The sequence below is a fragment of the Malus sylvestris genome, chromosome 8 (genome assembly GCF_916048215.2).
Source record: "Malus sylvestris chromosome 8, drMalSylv7.2, whole genome shotgun sequence".
Taxonomy (NCBI): Eukaryota; Viridiplantae; Streptophyta; class Magnoliopsida; order Rosales; family Rosaceae; genus Malus; species Malus sylvestris.
The window spans coordinates 7,818,934-7,832,585 of NC_062267.1; the positions used below are offsets into that span (position 1 = coordinate 7,818,934).

The following is a 13,652-nucleotide window of genomic DNA, read 5'->3' on the forward strand; positions in this document are numbered from 1 at the left end:
GCAGCACTCGCAACAGTCAAGCGGGTATGATTAACGAAAATTTCAAAGGGTCAACGAAACATGCATGCATAAACTAAACACCAAATTAATTTTGAGATTACCTGTTTCTGCACTCTTCCTTTTCGATGATTTTTGCACCCGCGCAAAGTCAGCTTCAATATAATGGTTTTGGTTTATTTCAGGCAGCATTGTTTTTACACCCTGTAACTAGTAGCAGCTAAATCAGACGACTGGAGGGTCTGCAAAATTTTGTGACTATAAACTATTACTTTCTTGCATATAATTTTGGGTTTAAAGTTGCTTATAGTCTCAAATCCAGAGATTTTAAAAGTAAAATAAAACTAGAGCATTGCAAATCACAACATTGGGAGAGGAGGAATCGTACTCTGGGACCTGGAATATGGTCTTAACCGAGTTACAAGTCCCTTGCAACATTATATATGCAGTTATGCTTGTCTAGTTGGAATCTTGTCTAGTTGGATTGATGTAAAATGAATAGAGTGAGTTGGTAAATAAATAGAAAAGAGCTTAATTACCAGAAGTGGAAGGCCTCTCATGCAACTAAACAGCTTCCTCTGCTTCGACTATGCCTTCACCCTCATCATCAGAATCAGAAGGGGAAGGCCTCTCAGGTAACTCAACTGCATCCTCTGCCTCCACTATGCGTTCAAAATCAATATATATGTTGGGGATGTGAGAAATCTTGGGCCACTCCTTTCCTCTGCCTTTTTGGCAACCTCGTGCAAGATTACCACAGTGTATGATGTGAAGTATCTGAAGTGGTGTTTTCCGCAAGAAGTCTGGCAGAGTTGTTAGCTGAGAGCAATCGATAATGTCTAAAGAAGAAAGGCATGGCATTATGGTAATATGAGAATCCTCTTCCTTCCACTCTTCCACTCCTTTCCACTCTTCCCACGCTTCCATGTACCATAGTTTGAGTGTTTTCAATTTTGGGAATAGACTAATGCATGATGATGCTGATGACGTTTCCTTTTCTATTCCCAGAAACTCAACTCCAACCTTTTTTACTCCTTTCATACCCATAACGATCAACCTTTCGAGGGACGGCAATATTCCCAAAGGAGGTAAAACTTCACATTCTTTCCACCACGCAAGATCAAGAACTCTCAAATTGTTTAATGACATGATCCAGTTGGGGGCAGTGCTTCCATTATAGCCTTTGATTCTTAAATATTCCAAATTTGGATGCGGTCGTAAGAAATTCAGTATTTCCGCAGTCCCACACTCCTCTATACTCAATTCTGAGAGTTGTTGTTTGTTCCCCAGGGGTGACGCTTTCTCATGCTCACCCGCAGCAACTTTCACATCCCCAACAATTTCTATGTTGAGAACACGAAGTTGGTCTAAGTTTCTCAAATCTCCCAATTTGAACGCTTCATCGTCGTCTTTACCACCGCCAACACGGCACCGATCTAGTCTTCTTAGATTTGTTAATCTCCCAATCCCTTTCGGCAAGTACTTCAGCTCATCGCAACCCTCAACATAAAGATGCTTTAAGTTAATCAACTTTCCCATGCTCTGAGGTAGACTTTCAAGTTTCCCACACCAATTAAGGCGCAATGTCTGCAAATTGTATAAATTACACACCCCATTCGGTAGCTTTTTCAAACCACGACTGTAAGACAAATCAAGGAACCTCAGATGCACCAATCCACCTATCTCCTCCGTAAGCTCTTCAATAGAATTACCACTCAAATTCAATGTCCTAAGATGTTTCAACTGTGACATCAAAGTTGAGTCCACAACGGTGAATTTTGAACCAAAAGTTGCAAGAGTACGCAGATCAGTTTTGCAGCTGGAAAATGAAACATGTGGAAATGGACCCTCGGGAGCAAGCAATAGGGTCAAATGACGAATCTTATCACCCAAGGACTCTATTGTATCGTTACCACCCTTAACCTCCATTGTAAAGCATTCATTTTGAGTAAGAAACTGTAGAAAGTCGTGTACAATATCATGCATTTTACACATCCAGATATTTCCATCATGATCTTTTTCAAAGTCTTGGAAGAAAGATCGCATTACTAAATTATCAAAACACCTTTGGCCAATTATTTTCTTCTCTATTTTTCCTTTCGAATAGAGATAATCTTGTGACATCCACAATTCAATCAAATGATCTTTATCGATCTCATGATCTTTTGGAAAAATAGCACAATACAAAAGGCATTGTTTGACCATAGGTACCAAATCAAAATAACTCAGTAACAATGGTTTGAAAACTTGTTCCTCAACATCGTCCAGCTCCCATATCTTACTATTCAAAACTTCTTGCCATTCTTTCCTCGTTTTCTTGTAACGCATGAGACTACCCAGAGTCTTTGCAGCAAGAGGCAAACCCATGCATTTTTTTGCTATTTCTTCACCAATGGCTTCCAACACACCATCCTTATCCCTATTGTAAAAAGCCATGCGGTTGAATATTGACAAACAATTTTGTTCGCTCAACCCCTTCAAATAGATCGTGTGAGTGGGAGCTCCCATCATATCAGCAACCTCCTGTTTTCGAGTGGTCACCAATATCCTACTGCCTCGAGCGCCACTTTGCATTAATCGCAACTCCAATTTCTCCCACCGTTTTGAGTCTGGAGTCCACACATCGTCTAAGACAAGGAGAAACTTTTTTCCCTTTATGACTTCAGACATACACTGAAACAAATCTTCCAAAGTATTTGAATTTGGGATGACCCCTTTGGCACCAGAAATGATGGCTTTGGCAATTTTGTTCACATCAAAAGGGTCCGAAACACAAATCCATATTTTGATATCAAAACAAGCTTTAACATTTTCATCGTTAAAAGCCTGTTGGGCCAGAGTTGTCTTCCCCATTCCTCCCATCCCGACAATAGGGATGACAAGAAGGCCCCTCTCTTCTCGACTACTCTCATTCGACAACTTGCTAACCAAAACTTCCTTTTGTTGTTCTCTACCAAATATGATAGATTCATCAACAGAAGAATCAGTTTCGACTCGCTCAGGTTGTTCACTGATCGCTCTCTCCGTGAATCGAAAGTTATATCTTTCTCTTTGCTTTGCAATCTCATCTAAATCTTCATTCAGACGTTTCATCTCAAGAGCAATGTCATGATGACGAATTACCCGTCTGACTTGACCAAAAGAAAAGCAAGAGGAGGGAATAGAGAAACATACCGCCTTCATCTTCTTCTTAGTAACAAGAGAAGTACTTCCACCGTGCTCTTCTTGTTTCTCAACTTGTTGTTTCAGTATTTCAGTGTTCCACTCATCCAGCACATTGTCCATCTTGTACGACACGTCTGTCAGATCCTCGAGCCATTTTCTTACGCTTTTCTCCTTCACCTGCCTCTGCTCCGCATCCTCAAGCACATCACGAATATAATCAAGGTTGCGAGCGAATTGTTCAATCTCTTTCTTCACATTCAAAACCAGCTTCACCTCTTCCTTGACGTGCTGGTAAGTTACCTCAGCCAGTTGTTCGAGAAGCACGGAAATGAGTGCCTCGGCCATCTTTCGGTTAGCAGTGGAAACAGAGAAAACCAAGAGATCTGAACTGAGAAAGTGCAGGATCGAAGGTTGTGGTATCACATTTGTTCTTCCCACCGCTACTGGAGTTAGAGATGTTGCTCAGATGGATGTGACAACCGACAAATAATAAAGTGGTAGGGTAGAGGACATTTGTTCAACTTGACTTGTATTACAGCCATACATTGGTTCTTTTTTCTGTTGTACGATTGCACTCAGGAGTCAGGACAGCCACACGAATCAAACAATAATTGAGATAGCAGATTCGCGTATAATACATGTATTATTACGTATATCTTACGTTTAATACATGTATTGTTTTTACTCTTTGCCCCTATGTATTTTTAAGCAGATTTGAATTTTATCTAGAATAGTGTTATCCAAACACTTATTTTTATTTTTTTATTTCGATTTTTTACTGTTAGATCGAAAGAATTGAATAAAATTAATTGCAAAAAAATTAACAAAAATGTGTAGAATGTAAAAATAAACGTGTAAATAGCACTTTCCTTTATTTAAGATAAGAGCAAAAGACAAGTCTTTGCTGACTTTGATATATATTAAGTCGGCGTGGTTAACTGTTGTTTTGTACTAAATTTAAACAAACAACTAAAGCAGTAGAGACATGAAAACAAAACAATACCTCTGTAATTAAGAATTATTTCTCCTAATTGTTCTGTGAGTAAAAGCACGGCTTCAAATCTTCTTTGTCATTGAACAAAAAAAAAACTTCGTTGTCAATTATTCCGACTATGTCCAATAATTTTCACATGGGTACAACCGTAAACGGAAGTTGGGGAAGAGAAGAGGGGAAAGCAATTGAGAATTGAAAGTAAAAACAGAGTAGACATGTACGGAGGTCACAGTTGATTTGACTTTTAAATTACACAATCTCTGATTTGTTTGACTTTCGAGCACCATTTGTCGTGGGGAGTAGCAATTTGCCGCGATTTTCTGGGAACTTAAAACAATCAAATAAACAAGAAATTTATATTGAAACATGGGAGAAAATTTTTGTGAATTTATGTTCATAAGTGTTTTTGTTAAATTGCACTAATTGTATAATTGTCATTTTTATCGATTGTCATTTGCATGTGAAAGATCTCCGAGAATCCTCTGATGATATGAACAAATGGCCGTGGAGAGGTAGTTTATGCCTCCATGGATGTGCAATGATTAGGTATTTAGCGAAGAAGATTTTTTTTTTTTATGTTAAACGACATCGTTTTGAGCCAAATGACTTTAAACAAAAATAAAAGTTAAAAGTTAGATAGACAATTCACACAAAGACTTTTAAACTCGGGTGTAGTGGAAGAAACAATTGTCAGATTCTGAGTAAAGTGGAATTCTTCATCTCACATTCTATTCGTCTCGTCGAGAAGTATGATTTTTTTTTTAATCACTCGATTTCGTTGAGTATTGAATAAGTTATAAACGTTTAAAGTTTACCCAGTTTCCGGCGAGTTTTCCAGTTTTGCCACGAACTAGTCACCTTTCAGGTTCTTTTCTGGCCATCTCCGACAATCATTGGGCTTCCAAATAGGTATAATCTTGTTCTTCACTTTCTTATCTTCATTTTGATATATTATGGGTCAAATGCGGTTAAAAATCGATTGAGTTACGAAACTTTGAAAATTGCCTAAAGAGTTTTTAAAGGAATGACCAAAATCATGAATGATGGACAATCTCAGGTACCATTTCTATTGATTTTCAATCTCATGGACCATTTTTATTAATCATGCAAATTTTAGGGACCATTTTGTATAATAACATGACAAATAATAGTGGTAGGGTCGAAGTGAGTCATCCCTCACTTATTTCTTCAACAACTTGTATGACAGCCATACATTGATCCCTCTTCCTGTTGATTTCCACCGAAAGTTTTTAAATTTCTTCACCTTACACTACAGAACAAAAAAAATATATTAAAAGATGAAAAAGCTTTGTCTGTATAGTCCACCGTTCAACCAAGTTGTGCTAAGCAGAGGTTTTTTTTTTTTTTTTTTTTTTTTTTTTGTCATTAGTTAAACTTGGAGGCGGGGGGATTCGAACCTTGGATGAGTTGAGAGTTTTCTTGGCTCTAGTGCCACTGCACCAGGCCCCCATCCTTAGTAGTGCTTAGCAGAGTTGTCAACCGTTGTTTTTCCATTCATTTTTTATAGTCCACCCTTGGTCTGCATTGCCATCACCTAACGGAAGGTCGTCGGTCCAAGTTCGTAGGCCAAGCTCGTCGCACAAAGTTTTATGCAACATACATGAGATCCCGTCGGTTAACTACTGTTTTACTCGACAAGCAGGTTCGTCACATAGAAATAAATTTACGCGACAGAGATGATCTCAACCGACGGACTCTGTTTGGTTGTCATTTTATATTAAAATAAAATAGTGGGATAATCCAAAGAGATCGTCCATCGAAAATAAGTGATCTAAGAGATGACTATTTCGTCCGGTAAATTTATATGATATTAAAAAATTAAAATTTATAAATGCATTAATTAATTAAAAATATAATTGGAGATTAAAAATATTAAATACCAAGATTTAAAAAAAAAATTATATTGTCAAATTATTTTTGAATATTATCTAAAGGATGGGGTGCACTTAGCCTCACAATGGGTTATTAATAATGTGGTTCAAATTCTCCTTTAACAAGAATCGAACCTAGGGCCTCTCACTTATGAATGAAGAGGAATACCACTAGACCGTAGTACTAAATGACTATGGTCAAATTGAAACTAAATATATACAACCCAAAAAAAATTGTTTGTTCAAATAGAATACAAAATTAAAAAAAAAAAAATTGTAAGCTAGGGGAGGTCCTGGGATGGCTGTACAAGCTCGGGCGACGACGGTGGAATCGTGATGTCATAAGTTGATAAGCTCTAGGATACGATCATGAAGTACTGGCAGACTAATTCCCTTTGACGTGCCAGCTTCTCCTCCACATGCTGAAGTCGAGAGTCGGTCTGGGTCACTACAGTAGAGCTCGATGAAGAACATGAGCCGACTTCCCGGATCTGACCCGCCTCAAGGCAACTTATTTCCTTGCCATTCTTTTCAGCCAACCCCGTCCATCAGCACCTGGAAAGACAACTTTGAGTCGGTGTCAACTCCACCATAGGCACATCAGGATACTGCTAGGAGAGAGTGGCGAGGTACTCGTCCTTCTTTTATACCATTGAAGCCTGAAAAAAACAAAGAATACAAAGTTAGATCAATTGGAATCAAGGAAGAAAATATCGGTAATATCGGAAATATCGGTAGTCCGAAAACACGGAAATATCGATGGAAATATCGGGATAATATCGATATCGATAAAAATTACATGGAAACCACGGAAATTGTAAGAAAAACTTGGAAATTTTTAATGAAACTTTGTAGGATGTTTATTTAGTCAATTATCTATTAGTTTATCACAAAAATTGGAAGGAAATGCATTGCATGATGGATTTAACTGATTTAAGTTGATTATATAGCGAGCTGGCAAACATTGTGAGTGTAGAAAATATGTAGTAATTAATAAAAGAAGTTTAAACACACCATAATCATTTATATATAATTAATTAGTACAATATTTGGAGGTTTTATTTAGGATATTAAAAAAAAAAAGGAAGTGAATAAAATGATGAAGAATAATGTGCCGAATTTGACACTTTAAATTTCTTACACATAAGAATAAGACTAAACTTTAATTTGGATGCCGATTATGTTTTTTCAAGTTTATATAAAGTAAAAGAATTGAATTTTGAAAGCCAGGAGTGTGTCAATTGAATTTTGGCCGGCGTGCAAGATATCAATCTCTTCGTCTCGTCGAGTAGTACAACTTTCCTTTTTGTTTCACTCAATTTCGTTGAGTATTGAAAAAGTTATACTCATTTGAATCTTACCTAGTTTCCGGCGACCTCAGTGGATTTCGAGGCAATTCCCGGCCAAACCACAACGAGTCAGACGTCGTGTGAGGTACCATTCTCTTCATCTCTTCGAGGGCTACAACTTTCCTTTTTGTTTCACTCAATTTCGTTGTGTATTGAAAAAGTTATACTCATTTGAATCTTACCCAATTTCCGGCTACCTCAGTGGCTTTCGAGGAAATTTCCGGCCAAATCACGGTGAGTTGGCCGGCGTGCAAGGTATCAATCTCTTCGTCTCGTCGAGTAGTACAACTTTCCTTTTTGTTTCACTCAATTTCGTTGAGTATTAAAAAAGTTATACTCATTTGAATCTTGCCCAGTTTCCGGCGATCTCAGTGACTTTCGAGGCATTTTCAGGCCAAACCACGACGATTCAGACGTCGTGTGAGGTACCATTCTCTTCGTCTCTTCGAGGGCTACAACTTTCGTTTTTTTATTGCTTGATTTCGTTGAGTTTTGATAAAGTTATGGCCGTTTAAAGTGGGTGTAAATTTTCGGCCGAAATTCTGATTTTCTCTATTGGGAGAGTCCCACATCGCCCATGCTTGCTCACTGCCCTCGCAATTTGTCCTATAAAACCCATATTCCCTTGCTAAGTAAGCCATATCTTGGTCGCCCTTTGGGCTATGATCAATTGAAGTATGTGTTTAGTTTTCTTAACATATTTAAGTATTTTTTAGTATTATGTCACGATATTATCGATAATTATGATAATATCGTTATATTATCGATAATATTGCGATATTTTGACGAAAATCATATGGATAGTTAAAAAAATTTCGGACTTCTAAAAAAACAATAATATCGACGATATTTCGTTGATATTATCGATATTTTCTTCCTTGATTGGAATTTAAACCATAATTAAAGCTTTTAAAAATAAGATACACAGTTATGGAAGAATACTTACTTAAATCCCATCTACGACCTCGTTGCCATAGTTAGCATGGGTCTCCCCTCAAACCACCACCTCCAGGAAGTTCTCCCCAACCTCCTGCTGTTCCTAGACCCGATAAGATAGGGGTTGAGAACCTGAGTGGTGCTCGTACGACTTCTACTCCTTGTTTCCCTTATTAGGCGCCAATTTTTTTTTTAAATATACTAGTTTAAATCAAGATAAAAATAAATATACAACAAAAACAAAATCAATATAAAATTAAAAATACGAATGTTACCTGAAGCTTTTCGGTCTTAAAATGGGTGCAAAGCCAGTGCCATTCACCCACTGTAATACCCTGAAAAATTTAAAATATGTGATTATGTGGAAATTTTTTTTTCGATAAGTGGAAATGATGAAAATGCCCTAGGGGCTAAATGTAAATTTTCAAGGACGTATTTTATCCCCATATATTTTGTTATGTTTTTGGACTTATTTAGATAGAGTTCGATCCTACGAGTGTGTAGGCGAAAACCGTTTGTGAAACGGAGTTATAACAAAGAAATTAGAGACGTTTTAGTTGTTGGAAAAAATAAAATAAAATAATATAATGGTGGGAAACTGCCAAGTGGTAGCAAGAGAGGGGTAATGTGGAGTCCCATAATTTCTGAATTTTATACACCTTTTTCCTACGTGCTCATTTTGATTAAACTTTTAGACTTCTCTTTTTATTTAATCTTGCTTAAAGGGGGACATTTTTATTTAACTTAGGTTAGTTAAGTTTGGGTTGAAATTAATTTACTACGAACCTTATAAAATGGTTATTAACTCTTTTGGACTAGGAAAGTGAGGTCAAATGGCTTTCTTGTAGTGGCAAAGTTTGTCACGTAGTTCACTCCATATGCCGACCCAAGGACATTAGATTAACTTGTTGGTGAAAAGTATGTAGTTGAGGTGTTATCATGTAGGGCTTTTAGGGTGCTTAGTAAGCACCTTAGGGTGATGACTATTAAAGCCTAGGTTGATGATTAAGCAAGCCTATAGCTAACGTGGAATGGTGGAGTAGCATTTGATGTTGAAACTGATAACCAATGAGAACCACTTTGCCGCCTTATTTATGGTATAAATAGGAGCAATGCTCCATATGTGTTAGATTTTTCCTCTTGCAAAGTGCAATACGCCCCGTATGTAGAAAGTGTGTAAGAGAGTGTTAAAAGGAGATAAGCAAAAGAAGTACTCGTGGAGTAAGAAGAGAGGATTCGAGGTAGGGGAATTTGGGGAATTAATTGATTGCATTTGTTACTTGTATTATGGGAAATATTGTTATGTGGACTTGAGATGTATTCAACTATTGACTTAGATATGATTGTTATGTGGTATATTATATATTGGCATGATCATTATCATTTGTCAAAGAAGTAAAGGAGTTACTTGTGTTGTGGGAAAATGTGGAAATTAGCTTTTGTGTAGTTGAGTCTGTTCATTGTGAAACCAGTTCCAGGCGAGCCCGATGTGCACAATAGAATAGGATATCGACGGAAATTGTCGATGTGGGTGATTTGGGTTGGAGATCAATGAATCAGATAAGATGACTAGCAAAAGGGATTATGAACTTGGGTGAGTTGATGAGGGTTATTCTATATATTAAAGCACTCGGGACCACAGTGGTAAAATGCATGGTATGAGACATGCAGGTCTGGTTGCTTCAATATATAGGTTAACGGGTTGGGTAGAAAAGAAGTATTGTTCTTGCATTACATTACTCATAAAATATTCATAACATTCATAATATTAATCACGTGAGACCTCGGGCCCTTACTGAGCTTTTAGCTCACCCCTTATTAGTTGTGTTACAGGAGAAGAGACAGGAATCTAGTGGCTGACTTGGAAGAAAGAGACTGCTTATAAATAGTTTTAAACTTTTTATGGAGTTGTTGTCGTTTTCTCTTATGTGTAATGACAATGTAAATTATTTTGTTTAATGAAACGTTTTAGTTCAACACAGACACCTGTTACTACCTTTAAGTTACCCTTGTTATTCATGCTCTAAAAAAAAATTTTTAGGGCGTGACAGGTAATGAGGGATACGAGAGAGAAAAGGAGAATGGGGAGGACCAATAGGGATAGGAAGAAGGGAGAGAAAGGAGGGAGGTGAGGGAGCACCAGATCCTTTTGGATCCGTGCAACCCGACCCGACCCGGTTTCTTAACCCGCCTCTAACTCCTCCGTCCGACGTTCGATTGAGGTGATTCCGGTGTCTATGGAAATCTCTCATTGAGCCTAACGTGTCCATAGTGTTAGATTTTAAATTTTCTAACCCAAACTTACGAATCGAAGCCAAAAACCCACAAGTGGTTCCGACGGGTTTACCTTTTTTCCGGTGGCTTTGGAGAGCTTCACCGTCGATTACCACCACCAAAAGACTCCTCTCAACCCCAGGAGCTGATAACGATGTAATTGTATGTAATGCACAAAAACAATGGAAGGAAAAATATAGAAGAGATATAACAGAGAGAGAGAGGAATGAAAATCTTAGCTTCTTTTCATTACATTCAATTGTGACCGACTTGTCTTATAAATACCACACACTCATAACTAACTCCAAGAGCCTCCAATACATTTGTGACACATGGCTATATCCTCCTGTTGACCCTAAAAACTACCAAGCTTACGTGGCGCTCATGCCGAGTAATCTATGAGCTAACTACGTCCTTCGGTTGTGTGCGGGGCGTGCCAACTCCAAAGGATTAGAGAAGATAAGATTTACAGCTGAGGGTGCTACTAACTTTCTCGGTCAGACCTTCTCGTTTTATGTTTTTAGATGTGATTAAAATATTGTAGATTTAATTGATTTTCATATAGTTGATTTTTAAATATGATCTAGAAAATAAATAATTAGATCATCGTGCAACATTATAAAATATGAAGCCGAGCTGTAAATGTAACAGAAACAAATATGATAGTTGTTCTTATAACGATCATCACATGGCGTGTTGATTCCTCTATCGCTTGCTTGGCACTTGGCACTGATGAATTGAGGATCATTCCAGTGGTGACACGAAACTGAAAGTGTAGGTAGGATTGAAATTCTCTCGATATCCTTGTCACTGGATTTGGAACAGACGATAATGATACGAGACAGCTGTTGGTTCTCGACTGTGATGCTACCAATTTGGTTTCTTCTGCCGAGAAATTCGTTAATGCAGTTAGAACTGTTTTTTGCTTCTTGTTTCTTTTCTCATTAATTGTGAGGGAAAAAAAATCTCAATGTTGCCAATTTTGAAGAAAAATAAGTTTTGGATACTTTGACGAGTGTAGCATGCCAACTGTCTATCAACCCCACTTTTTTTTGTCGAGTAAAGATGAGCATTCAGAGTATGAGTATGGGTGTGCTTAGTTCGGTTTGTTTCACCTCTAAAATTGAAAATGAGAGAAAATAATATAATTGACTTAATTCTGTATTAGGTTGGTCTAATCAGTTTTGTTTAGTTCAGAAAAGAGAGGAGGGAAGAGAATGGAAAGAGATGGAAATATAAAAAGTGGTGAAAACAGAGGAAGAGAATGAAGAGAGGGAAAAATGGACTTAACCGCAACAGAACTATGATTAGCATGGTTCATCACGTGAGTTACTCCTAATGTGACTCCCGAATCACTCTGGTGACTGGAAAACATAGTTTAGAGTTATGAAATGTGCTAGGACAATCGCGCACGTGCATGAGGGACTCCCAATCATTGATGCAAGTGTTAGCCTCGATGGATCAATGATTAGAAGCCATTCGCGTGATTGGGCGACTGTTCTAAAACTCCTCTCAAACTACTAACCGCCGGAACATAAGCATAACCACTAGCTTGAAGATTTCATGGTCCAATTTAACCAAGATTACTTCTTAGCTTATGCACACCAAATGAATAATTTTGTAGAGAGAACAATAACAAGCCAAATACAATTTTATTCACCACAGCATTTAGCCTCACATTTTACTGAAGTCGCATCATGTACCTTCAAAGAATTTACCATATCTACTACTGCTATTTTCCAACTTCTTACTCTCTAACAATTTAAAATTGACATATAACGAGAAATATGGAACGAACAAAAAATTTTCCTTGACATACAGTTATACAAAGTAACTCCGCCTATGTAAGTTTATCTTATATTGCCGGTCCCAAGCCCGGATAAAGGAGGAGGGGAAGGGCGTCAGGTAGTCGACAGCCGGCATTCCATGATCACGTCGAATCCTTATGAAAATGAATCCAGAACGAAATCGCGCTAAAGCTAGGGCGTCACCCGTAAGTGGCTCACTGTGTGGCCCGAGCACAGTGATAAGTGAGCAAGGGTCGCTGTATCTCCATCGGCACCCGGATGCAGTGTTAAATGAGCAAGGGGACCATAGAAACTTCTTTTCGAACGACTCCACTCAAAGTTGTTTGGGAGCATATGCTCCTATCAACTTTACACGAGACACACAAAAGAAATACTTTGATCCTATTAGACGGGGAAGGATGAAGAAGCTAGGACAGAAGGGTAGAGTTCAAGAGAGCAAAATGCGTTTAGGAACGTGGAATATAGAAACCTTAACGGGAAAATCTATGGAAGTAGTGGAAGTTATGGTGAGGAGAAGGATAAATATTATGTGCCTGATGCGTAAAATAACTAAACACACAAATTAAACCCTCTTTTTATCAATTGTAGTAAAGTATGTAAGTAGGGATCGTTCTAGGCCGGGGATTATGAGGGATTGCTAATCTATTCTAAATTAATTTAAAAATATTAAACAAGACTCAAGGACACAAAACTAGGCTAAAAACTCTAATAACTCGAAACACACTTATAATGACTCAAAATAATGAAAACAATCAAATTAGACACTAGGAATTGAAATGGACGGAAATTGAATTAAAAGACTAACAACAATTAAAACTAACTAAATAATATAATTTAATAATGGGGGGGGGTTTGGTTTTGACGAGAAGTAAATTAAACTTAAATAAATTACAGAATTGACAAAAGCATGAAATTAAGGTGAAAGGATAGGTGACAGACTAGCTAGAGGGTTCTTCTCCACACATGACACATATGCAACCTAAATTGATTTTCAGTTGTTCTTTCAATAAATTGTAAATCTCAACGTCCCAAATTAACCGTGAATTGCACTAATTAACCCTCAGTTTTTCCACAAGTTATTAGGTTGGATGACTGCATACGACAACCCAAAACATTCCCTACAAGTTCCCTACATGAATTGCATAATAGAGATACAAGCAAGAATCATTAAGTTCTATGAAAAACATAAGCATTGACAAGGCACTCGTTACTATGATTTGCATGAAACTTATGCCAA

The 13,652-nt window shown here is 37.5% G+C and overlaps 4 protein-coding genes across 4 annotated transcripts in view; all 4 read right to left on the reverse strand.

Annotated features, from left to right (window-relative positions):
- LOC126633088 (putative disease resistance protein RGA3) overlaps positions 1-13,652 on the reverse strand; it is a 118,089-nt gene that overhangs the window by 81,466 nt on the left and 22,971 nt on the right. The window contains exon 2 of the mRNA XM_050303640.1: positions 1,677-3,339. Coding sequence (XP_050159597.1) covers positions 1,677-3,339 — 1,663 coding nt within the window. The remainder of the gene's footprint in view (positions 1-1,676; positions 3,340-13,652) is intronic.
- Positions 1-13,652, reverse strand: part of LOC126633098 (protein DCL, chloroplastic-like) — a 34,284-nt gene that overhangs the window by 4,916 nt on the left and 15,716 nt on the right. The window lies entirely within an intron of this gene.
- Positions 1-13,652, reverse strand: part of LOC126633091 (disease resistance protein RGA2-like) — a 65,578-nt gene that overhangs the window by 367 nt on the left and 51,559 nt on the right. Inside the window, exons 2-3 of the mRNA XM_050303649.1 lie at positions 537-1,676; positions 102-239 (exon numbers count right to left, since the gene is read on the reverse strand). Of these exons, the coding sequence (XP_050159606.1) occupies positions 562-1,676 (1,115 nt within the window). The 3' untranslated portion in view covers positions 102-239; positions 537-561. The remainder of the gene's footprint in view (positions 1-101; positions 240-536; positions 1,677-13,652) is intronic.
- LOC126633087 (putative disease resistance protein RGA3) overlaps positions 365-13,652 on the reverse strand; it is a 140,211-nt gene continuing 126,923 nt past the window's right edge. Inside the window, exon 4 of the mRNA XM_050303638.1 lies at positions 365-590. The gene's annotated coding sequence lies outside the window, so the exon portion shown is untranslated. The remainder of the gene's footprint in view (positions 591-13,652) is intronic.